The sequence below is a fragment of the Pagrus pagrus genome (genome assembly GCF_965226575.1).
Source record: "Pagrus pagrus genome assembly, chromosome: 2".
Lineage (NCBI taxonomy): Eukaryota > Metazoa > Chordata > Actinopteri > Spariformes > Sparidae > Pagrus > Pagrus pagrus.
Window position 1 is genome coordinate 31706737 of NC_140186.1, and position 14712 is coordinate 31721448.

Here is a 14712-nt window from a genome sequence, read left to right on the forward strand (position 1 = left end):
TAATGACTTGAGTCGTGAGTAATTTCAAGAATACTGTCTTTTATTATGTGAATCTGATTATTTCAACCACAGATGGTCTGCTATGGGTAAAGAGGTGAACAGGTGTCTGTATATATTTGGGATGAAATGACACATGATCATCTCCTGATTAGACCAAATGCCTCATATACATCAGGACAATATTCAGTTTATCTCAGCTGCAAACTAAATATTACATCATTATTAAACTCTATTAAATTAAAATGATATTCTTTGCTTGTTATCTCCTATATTATTATAGGGAAAATAAATGAGCAAATTGTGTATATGTGCGTAATGTGTCTGTTATGTCAAAAAATAAATATAAAGAGAGTCAACATGTTACAGTGTCCTTAAATTTTGATGAATCCAGTCCAGATGTCCCAGTGTGACATCCCCCCCCCCCCCCCCCGTAATGGTAGTTTTGAAGCATGTACATGTTATAAGTTTTAATACAACAGATGCACTTACTGCTCTCTGCAGCCTGCTGTACTTGTGCACTGCTAACTCATTTGTAAATATTAGCAGTCAGTGGGATCTGAAAACCATCCTCCTGCTGCAGCTTGTATTTTAATACTAGCTATGGCCATGATTGGTACCAATCAGTGTGAATAAGTAATAAAAAGTGTGTATACCAGTCTGTTCAAAAAGTCAAATATGCTGAGTATACTGCCTGTTTCTCACTTTATTGTGAAGATTACTTGCTGTCTAGGTAAACAGTGAGGTAATGACGAAGTCATTGGTCTAAAAAGACATGGGAAAACATGTTGTTGTGTAAATCAGTTTATTGCAAGAAGACCACTGGGAACAAGGCCAACATCTCTGTCTCCCTCTGAGCTCTGCCCGGAGGTCCTCATCAACAAAAATGAGGATTTACAAACAATTCAAAAGACATGAGCATAAAACGACATTAATTGGCTGAAAACTAACTGCTGTAGACCTACATTCTAAATATTGTATATCTCATATTTAACTACTCGTCAGAAGTTATCCAACATCCGTGTTTATAATAGCATATCCCTCTGATATGTACAACATAATCAAGACAGTGCCTTTTGATCTTGGAAATTCATTAAAATTACACACAAAATAATCTGAATCATGAAAAGAGGCATGCAAACCGACCAGTATTTGTCTCTATGTAGCCTTCCTGAAAATATACGCAAACCACTTTCAACTGAGTGTGTAAAATTACAGCCACCTCTGAGGATGTAGCACAGCTCTACAGCGCTCTCTCGTGGCTGCAGGATTACCATCGACACCTCCAGAGGATGCTTTTCATATATCAGCATCTCTTTAAATCAAATAAAAATACTTTCACATTTTGTTTGAACACATGCTGAAACAGAGTGGCAATACTGTTGACAAAGGTGGGTTATTTTTGGCTCAAATGCAAGCAGGAGAATGGCCACAAGCGTTGCTTTTGAAGCCTCAAATACAAGGGACGGCACAAGAGTTCAAGCACTGTGTTTAAGAGACAATATGTTGTGAGAGTTCAAAGGGTGGTGTGCCATCTGTTTGCGCTTCCTTTTTTTAAATCTGAAAGTGAATCTTTTACCTCTGAGATTCAACATTAACTCAACATTCTCTCACCTACGTAAGAAACAATGATAAGGATTACACTTTCAGTCCAGCTCACCCAATCACAACATCTCCACTGGGATGTACCCCTGCTGTGTGTCATCGTCAAAAACCACCGTGTTTGTACCGGTAATACAAATGTTCTAATATCTTTCAAAACTATACAAAACTTATAAATTATTCAGTTCTATTCTTAAATATAAACAACATCAAGTCAGTTTCCAGTACTTAGATTATATATTAGGTACAGTACATTGTACAACTCTGCTGTCAGAGAGCGGAGAACGGTCCATCTGATACACTGTACATGATCCAAAGGGCTGAAACTGGTGGTTAGACATGATCTTTGAATAAATTAATTCATAAATAAATTATGATTATGTCTTCCCAGTAACAGTGGTGTCCTTGGTTCCCCTCGAGACTGCACACACACGGACGCACACACACACACACACACACACACACACACACACACACACGGACACACGGACACACACACACACACACACACTTTGCACTCGACAAAGTCCAAATTTACACCTCTTACTCCTATACTAAAAATACTTTTGGCTTCAAGAAGTAACAAAGTTATACTCAACTCAGAGGCTAAAAACTAATTATTTTATACCGTACAGGAGCTCTACCATCTAGAGGAAACTTTAAATTCAGTAGTTACATGTTTAGAGTACCTGTAGAGGCTTTGCAATGATAGAATAATATCTCTAATCAATAAAGTGACAGTGCTGGATGTCAGTTCCAGGGAGATCCCTTTCCTATGTGGGTTGTATTAAAGGAAAAATAAAGCCCACATCTACTCAGATATACCTGTAAAGAGAGAGAAAAACAAACAAGACTCTATGTGAATAGGGTTAAATATGTGGACAGTGCATATCTAGAGTTGACCCGTGGCTAGTACAGCATGCTATGTTGGCTGGTACTGAGCATAGGAGACATGTTGAAGCATTTTAAGTGGCAGACCAAATCAGTAAAACATAAAATATTGTCTCTGGCATTGGATCATTCAGTTTTGCAAGACTGATCCAGTTCTGCATATATTAACTAATATAAGTACTTATATAATCCTCAAATATATACAGAGAAAGCCTGTTTTACTTAAAAATATCTTAATAATGTGCTTATATCCAAACTTCTACAAAGAGTAACAAACAATCCAGCTAAAAATCGCTGTTAGCACAGGCTTCCTCTCTTTCTACCAGTCAGTCAGTCAGTCAGTCAGTCAGTTACAGTAGTAGCTTCTTCACCAACAGTAGCCTAACTGGTAGCGTTAATACTGTTGAGTTCACTCCAGCCAACCTTTTGGTTCATTCTTCTCTTGTGTGTATTGCACCAAAGATAAATCATAGAGAGCTCTATCTTCCTATTTGAAAAAAATAAAAGGTAGGAGTTGAGGAACTCCTACCACGGGAAAAAAAGCGCTGACAAACTGGAAGCCAGGTGAGGTTTCCTCCGTTAACCAGAGGAAGAAGAACAAGAAGTAGAAGAAGAGGAGGAGGAGAAGGGAGGTCAGTGGATGTCTCTGCACATAGGAAGGTTGACGAAGATGAAGACGTTGAACTCGATGAGGACGGAGAAACATAGAAAGATGGCGTACAAGATGAGGCAGGCCAAGCCCAGTCGCCAGTCCAGGGTCCATTTGTTCAAATGGACACCGAGAACCTGCAGACAGGAGAGAGCGAATCAGTGACATCTTAACTACTCTACGTTAGCTTGTGCATGTTGTGCTATCAAAACAATGAGAGGTAAGCAGCATTGTATTAAGCAATTTCTGTTTCATGAGCACTTCTGAAGTGGACAGAGGCTAAACCAATGGGAGAGACTGGCCACAAAGGTCATGACTGGACTCAAAGGTGTAGTCTAGGTTTAAAGTTGGTAGGGACACAAGGATAGGGTGGAATACAAAACAAGGGGCAGGTACTATCAGGTGGCAAGAAGTTAAACTACAACTACCACTTCATGGTTGTTCAACTCCGCCAACCAGTCAAAATACATTTCACATCCATGTCTGTCCAAACTCATTCAATATACAGTATGTAGTGAAGACTTTAATAAAAGGTATGAAGTGTACTCCTTGGAGAAATTGACAGGTTTGATTCCAGCGGATAATTTCCAGTGAGAATCATGCTGCCTTCACTTAGAGACTATTTCTACAGAGGACTGACAGAGAGCTTCAGCACATGGTGCAACGACAACCACGTTCACTGAGTTCATTGAGAGAAAAGAAACAGCCAAGTCCTTCAAGGTGTTCACATTTCGTCAATGAAGCAGATTCTGACAGAACATGAAAATCAGAATCCTAAAACATGGACGCTTCACACACATGTTCAACCCAGCAGCACAGTTTGAAGGTGGAGATCAGCATCACTGATTCATCAGTATCTGACCAAACGTGGAATATGCTCACAATCTCTGCTTCTGTTCCTGAGTTATGGGTTTGAATAATGGCCAGAAAAGTGTTGTTCAGAACATTATGATGTCAATATAAAATGTTATCACTCCATCATTTTATCCTATTGAACATTTGTGTGGAATTTTGTCAGATTTACTCCCCAATATGATTTACCCGGCACCTGTCTCACATCAGTCTTGCTAAGTCTGCCCTGTTCCCAGTGTTTCTCCACCTGCACCTCATCCATTTGTTAGTTTAGTTTGTATTTAAGCCTATGTTGTTCCATCACTCTTTGTTGGTTTATCTGTTGTCGTCCTATTTTCATCAAAGGACCCTAAAAAAGAAGGAAGGGTCATTATGTCACCGAATCTCGCTTTGGAGCCAGACTGCGGTGCCAGTTGTATTGAAGTCAATGGGAGATACGTGGAGAAACTCACCCAACATAAACCCAACATATCTACCTCATATGACTTCTGATGAAGAAATGGCTCCAGAAAATGAAAGAACACTCTTCAGAGAGTAGGTTAACCACTGACTCTCTCCCCCCCCGAACGCGAACAGGAGCCTATCCTACGCAAATTTGAGGAAAGGAACAAGGTGTAGATAAAACAAACAGTCGTTAGCCTACTCTCTGAAGTGTGGTATTTCATTTCCTGGAGGCATTCCTTCATCAGAAGTCAGACGACGTAGACATATTAGGTTTCAGTGTGTTTCTCCAAGCATCTCTCATTGACTCCAATACAGATGTCTGGCCCCAAAGCGAGATTTGGTGACGTAACGTCTCTTCCTTCTTTTTTAATTTCATTGTTTTCGTCCATGTGTCTCCTGTACTTGGTCCTCCGTCCTTGTTTGTTCCTGTTTTTTTTCGTTGTGGTTTTCTGGTTTGTATTTTGCCTCCCTTTTGTTGCCAGTTTTTTTTTTTTTAGCTAAAACTAACTAACTAAAGTCCACTTTCTGTTACACTACCTGCCATCTTGCGTATTGGTCCTTTCTGTGTAGCTGTGTGACACTATCCCACTGTTCTACAGGTGGTGGTGGTAATGCATCAACAAGGGCAGGGAAGAAGACTGCAAGCTAGTAAACATAGAAGTTAAGGATGCTAGACTTAAAATACACAAAATGCTGAGCAAATGTCTTGATGGAAATGCTCTTAACACATTTGGTTATAGCTTGAGGAGTCACACAATGCATTCTGGGGACTAACACTAAATGGCAAAGTAACTTTTGTGTTTTTACAAGAAAACTCTACACTGCGCCAGTCAGTGCTCTACTCCCTCTTACTGTTCCCCAGCACTGGAATCTAAACTGTCACTCGCTGCTACAACAGCTGCTGCTGCTAACCCCACTGTTTAAAATTATCACTCCCCACTCAGCTGATAATCAACACCCTGAAATTGACGCAGAGGCTTAAAAGAACGATGATCATCACCAACACTCCCCATTCCTTGCTTTGCTGAGCTTGGTGTTTCTTTTTTGGGGGAGTGATGAAGTGGGATCCTAGACCCCAAGTATCACTGCCAAATATTGCATTCAAATGATCATCTATTCCACCTGACCTCGATGAACTATTATCACTTATATTATCAATTTTATCATTTCTCTCAAATTGTTGGCACATTTTACCCCTAACAGACTTTACTCCTGTCATATTTGACTAGATTCGCCAGCTAAAAAGCCAAACAGAACTTGTCATCACGTCACAAGGTGATGTTGAGGCACTATTCCAGTGTTGCGATTTTGCTTTACAGTGTGCTGACTGAGTGCTTGTCTATAGCAAACAACAGTGCAGATAGGACTTCACTGAATCAAAATAAAAAAAAAACTGTATGATCAAAAGTATGTTGTGATCAAAGCAAAAATTCACCGTAAATCTATGGGTGGATTCAAAACTACAAAGACGTTATATGAATGTGTTTTACCCCCAACAGTAACAGACTAGGACTTACTGTGAAGAATACAGAGGCTAGTAAAAGTCCAACTGAGAATATGAGTCCTCTGCTGTTGAGATGAATCTGAGGAGACAAACAGAGAGATCAAAGTCACACACAGAGTCCCTTTCTGTATTTAGGGAGCCAGAGACGGACTTTTATTACACCTAATCCAAATGTCTATTTCCAGTTTGAAGAGTAATCAGCAGGCCAATTAACACATAATATCTTCTCAGTGTAAGGTGATAAACTGTGCAGTGCCCCAACAAATATTGTGTGGCTGTATTTGTACTCTGCACTGAATATTACAGACTATTGTTGCCACCCCTCAACACAGCTCTGTTCTATTCTGGTCTTTGTCCAGCAGCATCTCCTGAGGCTGAGCTGAGAAGCACTCACGATGGAGCCGTAGTCGATGCAGAGTGTTTGCAGCGTCCAAGGCAGGCCCAGGCCAACCAGGATGTCAAACACATTACTGCCTATGGAGTTAGAGATGGCCATGTCTCCCAGACCTGAGGCAAGGAGAGCAACACTGTCAAGGTCTGTATGCAGTCAGGAGACAAGTCACTTATGACAAGCAATACTCTGCTGTGGAGCTCATTCTCTGAACAGCATTTCTGTTTTGTTTCACTTAACATAAATACAGATGTTAACTTCCTCTTGTTGTACCCACCTTGCCGTGCCACTATAACACTAGCCATGCAGTCTGGGACGCTGGTGCCTGCAGCGAGGAAGGTGATTCCCATAATAACATCAGGAATTCCCAGAGTGAAGCCTATCACAGTCACCTGCAACAAAACAGATTTAGACTCAATACTCTTTTTTATGTGTAGTTGGTAGTGGTATAGTTAACCAAAATAAAAAAAAAAGGAACATGAATTTGTGCAATAAAAAGGCGATATCTGTATCTGTATACAGTCTATAATGAGTCCAACAGTGTTATAGGAGGGCAATGCTAGACCAGTGGACTGCTTTTCAAAACCTGTTGTCTAGATTACCCACAATGCAATTTAGCCACTGAGTGACACCACTGGAGGCGATTAATCAGATTACATGCAGCTTCCTCTGGAGCCACAAAGGGCTTTATACTACTTTTTCACGTACGCCTCCCCAAAATCTGTAAACACACTTTAATGTGTAACATTTTTGGAGTTACCCTTTAAGTGAGAGCTGCTGTATGCTAGTGAAACATGTGATCTGTTTGGAAGGATTATGTTGAACCACTAATAACTATAAATATATAAATATCTCTCCTGTTTCTCAAACCTGATACATTGGTCCTGCATTAGCAACTTGTTCAATTTATGGATTATTGTCTTCTGCATATGGCACATATTACACGTTCTTTTATTGTAACTATTTAATCATTTCTTTTTTTACAATAAATAAAAAATCAAAAGCTCGAATAATTTTTGTACAGTCTAAAACAAGAATTTAAGCCTTCATGGATAACATCTCCTAGATTTATTGATTTCATGGATCAATTTGAAGAACAGGGTGTGTTTTCAGTATGTTAGTGGGTGAGACCGACTGAACTGACCATCCAGACCATGATGTAGGACAGGCCAGCGATCCAGATGGTGGCAGTGAAGAAGGAGACCAAGAACCATCTCTCCCAGCGACGCTTGGCACAGTTGGGCACAGTGAAGAACAGAAGCAGGGACAGCGGCCACATGGTCAACCACTTTAGCTTGTTACACGCCCCAGCTGGAAGGAGAAGGAAGAACAAAGGTGACTTCAGTGACAGCACTGATTACAAACACTTACTAACAGTGATGATTTCATTTCATCTGATCTGTACCTGGAACTTTGAAAGGCACCAGAGGGCCATTACTGTCATCTTCTCCCTCTCCTTCCTCGTCGTTCTCATTGTTCTCATTATCCTCATTTTCATTCTCTGTCTCGTTCCCAGACTCCAGTCGCTGAAGTCTGCACCTCCCGTTCAGACCCTGCTCAGCCCCGCCCATCCCATTTTCTAAGCCCCGCCTCCCCTGAGCCCTGGCGCCTGAGTCAGAGTCGCCGTTGGTGATGCGGTTGACTCGAGTCTCAGTAGTGTTGATCAGTCTTTGTCTCTGGAAGTAATTATAAAACATCATTATAGACAACAGTAAGCTTTGACTACAATACCTCTATTTACACATGTGGACATTTTCTACTGCTGTTTTGTAACATCATTTGTAGTCAGTCAGAAACATTTTGAGTCAGGATATTTCCCTCTGCAACGGTCAACACCCCAGGGCTGCCCACTAAGGCCCTTGTTGTTTGCTCTCATCATAGAGCCCCTTGCAATAGCTCTGGGGCTCAATCCCCTCGTTAAAGGTAGAGTGAGATGGTCATGCCACACAAGTGATCCTTATATGCGGATGACTCATTGTTAAATGCATCCGATCTCTCCATTTCAGTTCCTGCTGCTTACCACTTTCACATCTTTTTTGATTGTGTCTGTGTTTAGCACATTTGAGCAGCTATCAGTTAAATTTGGTCTACCCAGACATCATTTCTTTTAGGCTTTTACAGATCCAGAGTTATATTTGCGACATAGATCCTCAGTTCCTCACCCTTCCAGGCAAAACACAATTTGACACCTTTCTTACTCTGCTTCCTGCTCTGAAAGGCATGATGACATCAATTTATAGGCAAATTAGCTCTCTACAAACTACCTCCTTAGATCATATTAGAGCTGCATGGGAGGAGGAAATGGGTGAGGCAATACCTGATGATCTATGGGAACAGGCACTTAAAAGGATACGTACCTCTTCTATTTGCGCCCGACACTGTCTCATTCAGTGTAAGGTCATCCACAGGGTCCACTGGACCAGGGCAAGATTATCTAAGATTATTGTTTTCTATTCTGTCTGTTTTTTCTATATTTTGCTGTATTGCCTTTTTTGGCTGCTGTTGATGTATGTACACTGTTTATGGTTTTATTGGACAAACCACAAGTGCAGCTATATTTTGACTTTTCTGAAATCCCCCCCCAAAAAAAAATAAAATGTTACGAGTCCTAGTTAACTATTCAGGTTTGTTTTCATTTTTTAGTTATGTTATAGAAATCAGAAAAAGCACTTTATATTTGTCTGAAGCAGAAGTTAATGTTCTTTTCTCCTCTTTATGCCTTCTTTCTGGTTGTTTGGTTTGGATTTAGATCAAGACTGGAGTCTGCAGGAGACAGATGCCTGACAGACAGTGTAGGCTGTGTGATCCAACAGAAAATAAGTATTCATTGCACTCGTTCTTCTTTTTAATGCAGACAGTGTTGTTTGCTTTGTATTTATGCTAAGGCTCCACATTGGCACAGGTCTTTTAAAGTAACTTAACAAGACTTGACAAAACTATTGTCTTTGGACAGTGGCTTTGCTGCTTTTCAACTTTTTCCAATATGAAATGACTTGCAGCAGGAAAAACAGAGAGTCCATCATAGTGTACACAAATGTGAATCCATTGAGTGTCTACGTACCTCATTGATAAGCATGCGTGAAGCCATGGTGAGGCGGGTTCTGGGGGAGAAATGACTGGTGATCATGATCCTCATGCCGGCCTCAGAGAAGGACAGCTGGTGGGGGTATGCAGACAGCAGCTCGTCCACCATCAGCACCGACGGCTTACAGTGGAAGTTAGCTGGAGGGACACAACACAAACATGTTCATCTGACTGCAGTGCTGATTAATTACTCTTTAGGAACAGCAATTACCTTTTTCAAAATTCATGTGACTGTGATTTTGAACACACATATGTATTGATTAAGTTAAGCTTATTATTGAAAGGAATAAAAAGTTTCTTTGCAACTGCACCTTTACTCTCCAAGCTTCTCAGTACTTGCTTTATTGATAGTTTAGTCCGCTTGCGTTGCTTACTCTAGCTTACAAAGTTTACACTGTGTAAGTGTAATTTGGTCAGAATTGGAAGCTCACTATACCCCTTGCTGTGGCTTTGTTGTGGCTATATTTGGTTGTAGCAACAAGCTGCTATTAGCAAGTAGCTCAGTTAGCTGTGGAGCCCATCGGCCCCTATTAGCTGACAGGAGTCTGTCTGGATGACTGAGGCAGTCACTGTGGTCAACAGGACTCAGCTTGACTGGCTCAGTGAAGTGAGGATTTATTTGGACCAAACCAGACGTGACTGTGGAAAGACAAATCAAGACTGGTCTGGTGAGTTTCATCTGAGTTTGGTAAAAAGAAAAAAATGAATTCAGACAGATTGTTTTTTTTTCTGTTTAGTGAGGGAAATAGATGTAAAAATATCTCCTTCCATGACATTTTGTAAGTTTACTGTTTTACTTTTTCAACTACAGGCTATGTGACTTGCCCTTATGTGGAACAAAGTGGTATTATGAGACAGGACAAGCTAGCTAATTTTAGCTATTTTAACATCTCACATATTGCTCCTTTAAGCTGTTTAGTGCGCTGCATCCAACCAATTTAATAGCTAGGCTGTAAACTGACATTAGCAGTTCACTTTTTGTTGGGGCACATATTCAACAAGCCAATGTGGAACACAGGATGTGGTCCTGTTTGAAGATAAGAAGTGAATATGGGTTATGGTCTGTGGCTGTGCACAAAAGCATTTCTCTCTCTGCTGAGGTCAAAATAAGCTAGAATGCAGTCCTGACTGATCACGACTTTAGACATTGAAGCCTGAAGGGCTTCTGAGTGGGTCCTTTGACTCAAGGAGGCTAGAGAGCAAAAGTGTCTCCTGAGACCCTCAAGCAAAAACCACTCATAACAAAGGATATTCTAACAGGCACAGTGCCTCATTTTCACCTTCTCACACATCTGCGACTTTCAATCGTCAGGACAAAATTTCAATATATCCACAGGGTTACACTTTCAGATGTGATCTGAGTATTTTTCCAGGCTTGAAATGTGAAATATCTGCAGTGCCCATATGTTCTCAGAAGTCTGCAACAGCGGCAGTATCGATTCTACCTTGTCTGTTCACATTTGTCAACAGCTCCACTTTGTTGTCACTCATACTTTGTTTCCTTGTATCAATAGCTGTAACTGTACTGTAAGCTATAGTATGTTCATGTCATTATCTCCCCCCAAGACTACACCATCTTCCAACCTAGTTATGGTAGGGTGTAATCCCAAAGTCCTGTTGGAGAGGTATCTATGAACACAGAAATGTAAATGGATATCTCCCACAGCAGTGTCTCCTCTGCAAAAGTGTGAAGAGCCGTCCAATAGTCCGGTTCCCTGCTGGGTACTATGGGGACCATTTAGACACTGCACATTCAAAGACATCCGCCTTGCAACCATCTGCTGAACCAACTGCTTCCTACCACCATAGTTCTCTTCATCGCCACCTCAGCAGACCCCAAGGAACAAATTAGCAGGGTGATTGGTTCTTTCTGGTGCAGCACTCAGAGATCCAGATGCAGAACAAGCTGACGGCGCAGGCTGTGCTGAAGCAAGTTGGAAGCTGGACGGATGTGTGTGGGCCTTAGCCAGCATCTTCTGCTGCTGTTAGCTGTTGTTGTGTTGCATACTACATTTTGAGGGTTGAGACACGGAAGATGCAAACACTAGAGTAATGTGTGGACATGCTGGATGGTAAGAACAGTCCCTTAGACAGCTTAGGCCCCAGGAGATTTTACTTATCCTTCTGTTGGCCAGCCCCACTGAACCATACAGAATCTACTGCAGACCATAAATAAAGCCATGGCATAGCCAGAGGCAACATCAAAGGTAGGGCATCATGATATGCAGGACTTCCTGATCCCAAGGAGGATTTATAGGCAGATACAGTATGAGAGCAGTTGGCAGAACCAGAAGCAAGGTGGGCAGCCACCACTCAAATAAGCAGATAAATGCACAGGTGTCGCTGAGTAGCTGCCCTTAATTCTACTTATTGAATTCTGACCCATCTCCACACTCCAGCAGCTGGTTTGTAGGTTTCCTCTAATAGTTTCGGTATGAAGGACCAGGTGGTGGAAGCACAGTGTTCAGTATGTTAGCAGTGGGCTTCAATAAGTCAGGTATTTGTTTGTGGCCATTGTGTCAGCATACACAGCCCAGTATAGACAGTATAATTCAGCTTTAGCATTGAGGATCCATGCTGACAATCATCCAAGGACAAAACAGACAGAACTTTGTCCATAAAGTCATCCGTGACTGTCTTATCCTGGAGCTGAACAAAAATAGATGAGAGTGATGCCCCAGCTGCTTTATATTTATGTAAATTTCAGTGCACAGAGATGAGCAGCTAACACCTACAGAGTCCTGTTAGAGGACACGGCCCGTATAAAATGGAGCAGATTACGTACCTTTCTTAAGTAGGACTGCAGTAGCATCGCATGTGACATTATCCTCCAGATCAGTGCTCCCTGTCAGCCCATTGGCCAGATTCATGGAGTTCTTCTTTCGACGGTCAAAGTAGCGCTGTGCCCTGCCATTAAACCTGGCAAAGACAGATGAATAAGAAGAGGACACGACTTCTTCATCTAAATGCAACTAATCAGTTAAGTAAAGGCACTAACAGTGTCTGATGATGAGACTCACTTCATGATGAGGATGTAGACTGCATACATGAGGATCAGGACAAGCGACTCCCACCTGCACACACACACAAGGTCAGTAAAATGTGTTTCAGTATTTCAGAAACCATATATGTACAGCATGTTGAAGCTGCTACAGGAAACATCGTTACTCACCAGCACACCTTCTCATCGTAGATGAACTAAAAAGGCAAGACGAAGAAGACACAACAGGACATAGGGTGGAAGCAATAATTGAAAGTTAATTCTACATTTAACATTAACCCCACTAGAGGGCGTAACAAATCCAGATCTCAGACATCCAGCAAAGGTCAAAACATGGTCTTTAGCTTCATTATAGCTCATTTAAAGACAGGACGGCGCTGAGGAAACTGTTTTAGACTGTTGTTAAATTCTGAAATCACTCTGAGGTATCCTCTGTAGCAGGCTGCAAAAACCAAATATGTGAAATCATGAATTGTACAGTGACACACTGTCATCTCACTGTGGCTTGACTGCGCTGTTTTGGTTAGCATGATATGAAGGAAAACATTGGCTAGCCCACGTTCTATCTCTATCACAGACATATGCTTTGTCCCAGTTCCACACTACATACTGCCTGCATACAGTATGTACAAAATACAGTTAATTATAGTACATTATTTTTGCAGTTAGTATGAAATAAATTAGCATAATTAATTAACTGGAAATAATAGAATACTTGCACTGCCAGACTTTAGAACAACTTAAGAATGTCACTGCCAATCAAACTTCATAAAGAAACTAGAATGGCACTCAGTAGAGCGCATACGTCCGCCAAGGTCCAACAGTCCCCTTTAATTCGATCATGCCTAACCCAATATCAAACTCCATAGCCCTGTGTTACTCTAAATTTAAACCACTCATAAGTGCTTAACCATAATTAAAGCTCATCAGATCTAGGATCAATTGAACTCAGTCATAGATACCAGCCACCTCAATAAGCCTGATTTTTGTCATCAAAATCCATGCATCCAAATCCACGCCAAGGCGGTGATGTTTTCACATGTCTGTTTGTTGGTTGGTTTGACAAAACTATGGATTTCCACGAAAACTTGGATGGATGAGGATGGACAATACTTAAACATATTGAGTTACTTCTTACCACTGATACATTTCCTTTGTGAATAAAGTGCATACTCCAAACCTGCTGAAACCTAGAGCGTATTCTGGATTCAGCATGCAGCCCCATGATACCCCATACGTGCAACATGTTTTACACAACCAAACACACACTTAATTATTAGGGGGACTGCTGAGAATTAAAAACTGCTAAAAAAAAACACTTTTATAGTGGATGTACACTACCTGTGTGTTTTTATCGACTTTCTACTGCCCAGGCAATTCTGCTGAGGCAGAAAGTGCAGAATGGGTATTGATGTGAAAGCAGAGGGACATAAACTGCACTTTCAAACTGGCCTTATGTGCTTTGCTGTAAGTGACAGTGTATGAGTATATCTGCGTGTTTCTGCAATAACCACACTTGATCATCTAAACTGTGTGTCACATACGAGTCTTTAACCTCTTACCACAATGAGGGCTGTGATAGAAAACGTGTAGTAAGTTGAGTCCCGGAGTAGAGCCCAATGAGAGAGCTTCACTGCCTGCAAAGAGCAAAGAGAACACAGATAAGCACACTCACAAGAAATAAGTACGCAGCTTTAATTCATACACTCTTATAGTAACACTTATCTTTGCTGGAGTGTATGCAGCACTGTGCTTTAGAAATGCCTTTGACATCATTACCATACTGATGTAAACACAGGAGCTCATGAGTTGACCTCTTGAATCACAATGACTGAAAAAGCCAATTGCAAGGTCCATCCTACGTACGAAAGGTGCCCGTATGTTTATCTACTTTATGTAATCAGATACAATGCAGGAGCCCACAGTACGGTGAGTAACACTCTCCCACACAGTGTTCACACTGAATATACGTAAGTGGAGGGTCAGGAGTCACATCTTGTGTGTGCCACTCCCAGCTGTGAATCGTTTGCCGCTGCGAGGCAGATGGCAGAGTCGGAGCCTAACAAAGCTCTGAAATGTTTGCTTGTACTCCGTTTCACAGTGTAATGTTGCTTTGTAGAGGGAGCCTGCTATGAAGAGCCGGCCAAAGGTAACAAACAGTAGTGAGGTGCAATGGACAGACTTGAAGATGATTTCACTGCACCCTGCCTGCCCTTCTGCCTCATTATCCCACTATGATTATGTAATGCACAATCTGGGATCGCATCACTGTTTGGAGTCCAGTGCATATATTTTTC

At 41.3% G+C, this 14712-nt stretch overlaps 1 protein-coding gene across 1 annotated transcript in view; it reads right to left on the reverse strand.

The window, feature by feature from the left end:
* Nucleotides 1-785: 785 nt before the first annotated feature.
* Nucleotides 786-14712, reverse strand: part of LOC311250846 (sodium/potassium/calcium exchanger 3-like) — a 73480-nt gene continuing 59553 nt past the window's right edge. The window contains exons 7-17 of the mRNA XM_084342942.1: nucleotides 13978-14052; nucleotides 12587-12612; nucleotides 12435-12488; nucleotides 12200-12333; nucleotides 9392-9552; nucleotides 7736-8006; nucleotides 7475-7641; nucleotides 6608-6722; nucleotides 6334-6446; nucleotides 5953-6018; nucleotides 786-3276 (exon numbers count right to left, since the gene is read on the reverse strand). Of these exons, the coding sequence (XP_084199068.1) occupies nucleotides 3124-3276; nucleotides 5953-6018; nucleotides 6334-6446; nucleotides 6608-6722; nucleotides 7475-7641; nucleotides 7736-8006; nucleotides 9392-9552; nucleotides 12200-12333; nucleotides 12435-12488; nucleotides 12587-12612; nucleotides 13978-14052 (1335 nt within the window). The 3' untranslated portion in view covers nucleotides 786-3123. The remainder of the gene's footprint in view (nucleotides 3277-5952; nucleotides 6019-6333; nucleotides 6447-6607; nucleotides 6723-7474; nucleotides 7642-7735; nucleotides 8007-9391; nucleotides 9553-12199; nucleotides 12334-12434; nucleotides 12489-12586; nucleotides 12613-13977; nucleotides 14053-14712) is intronic.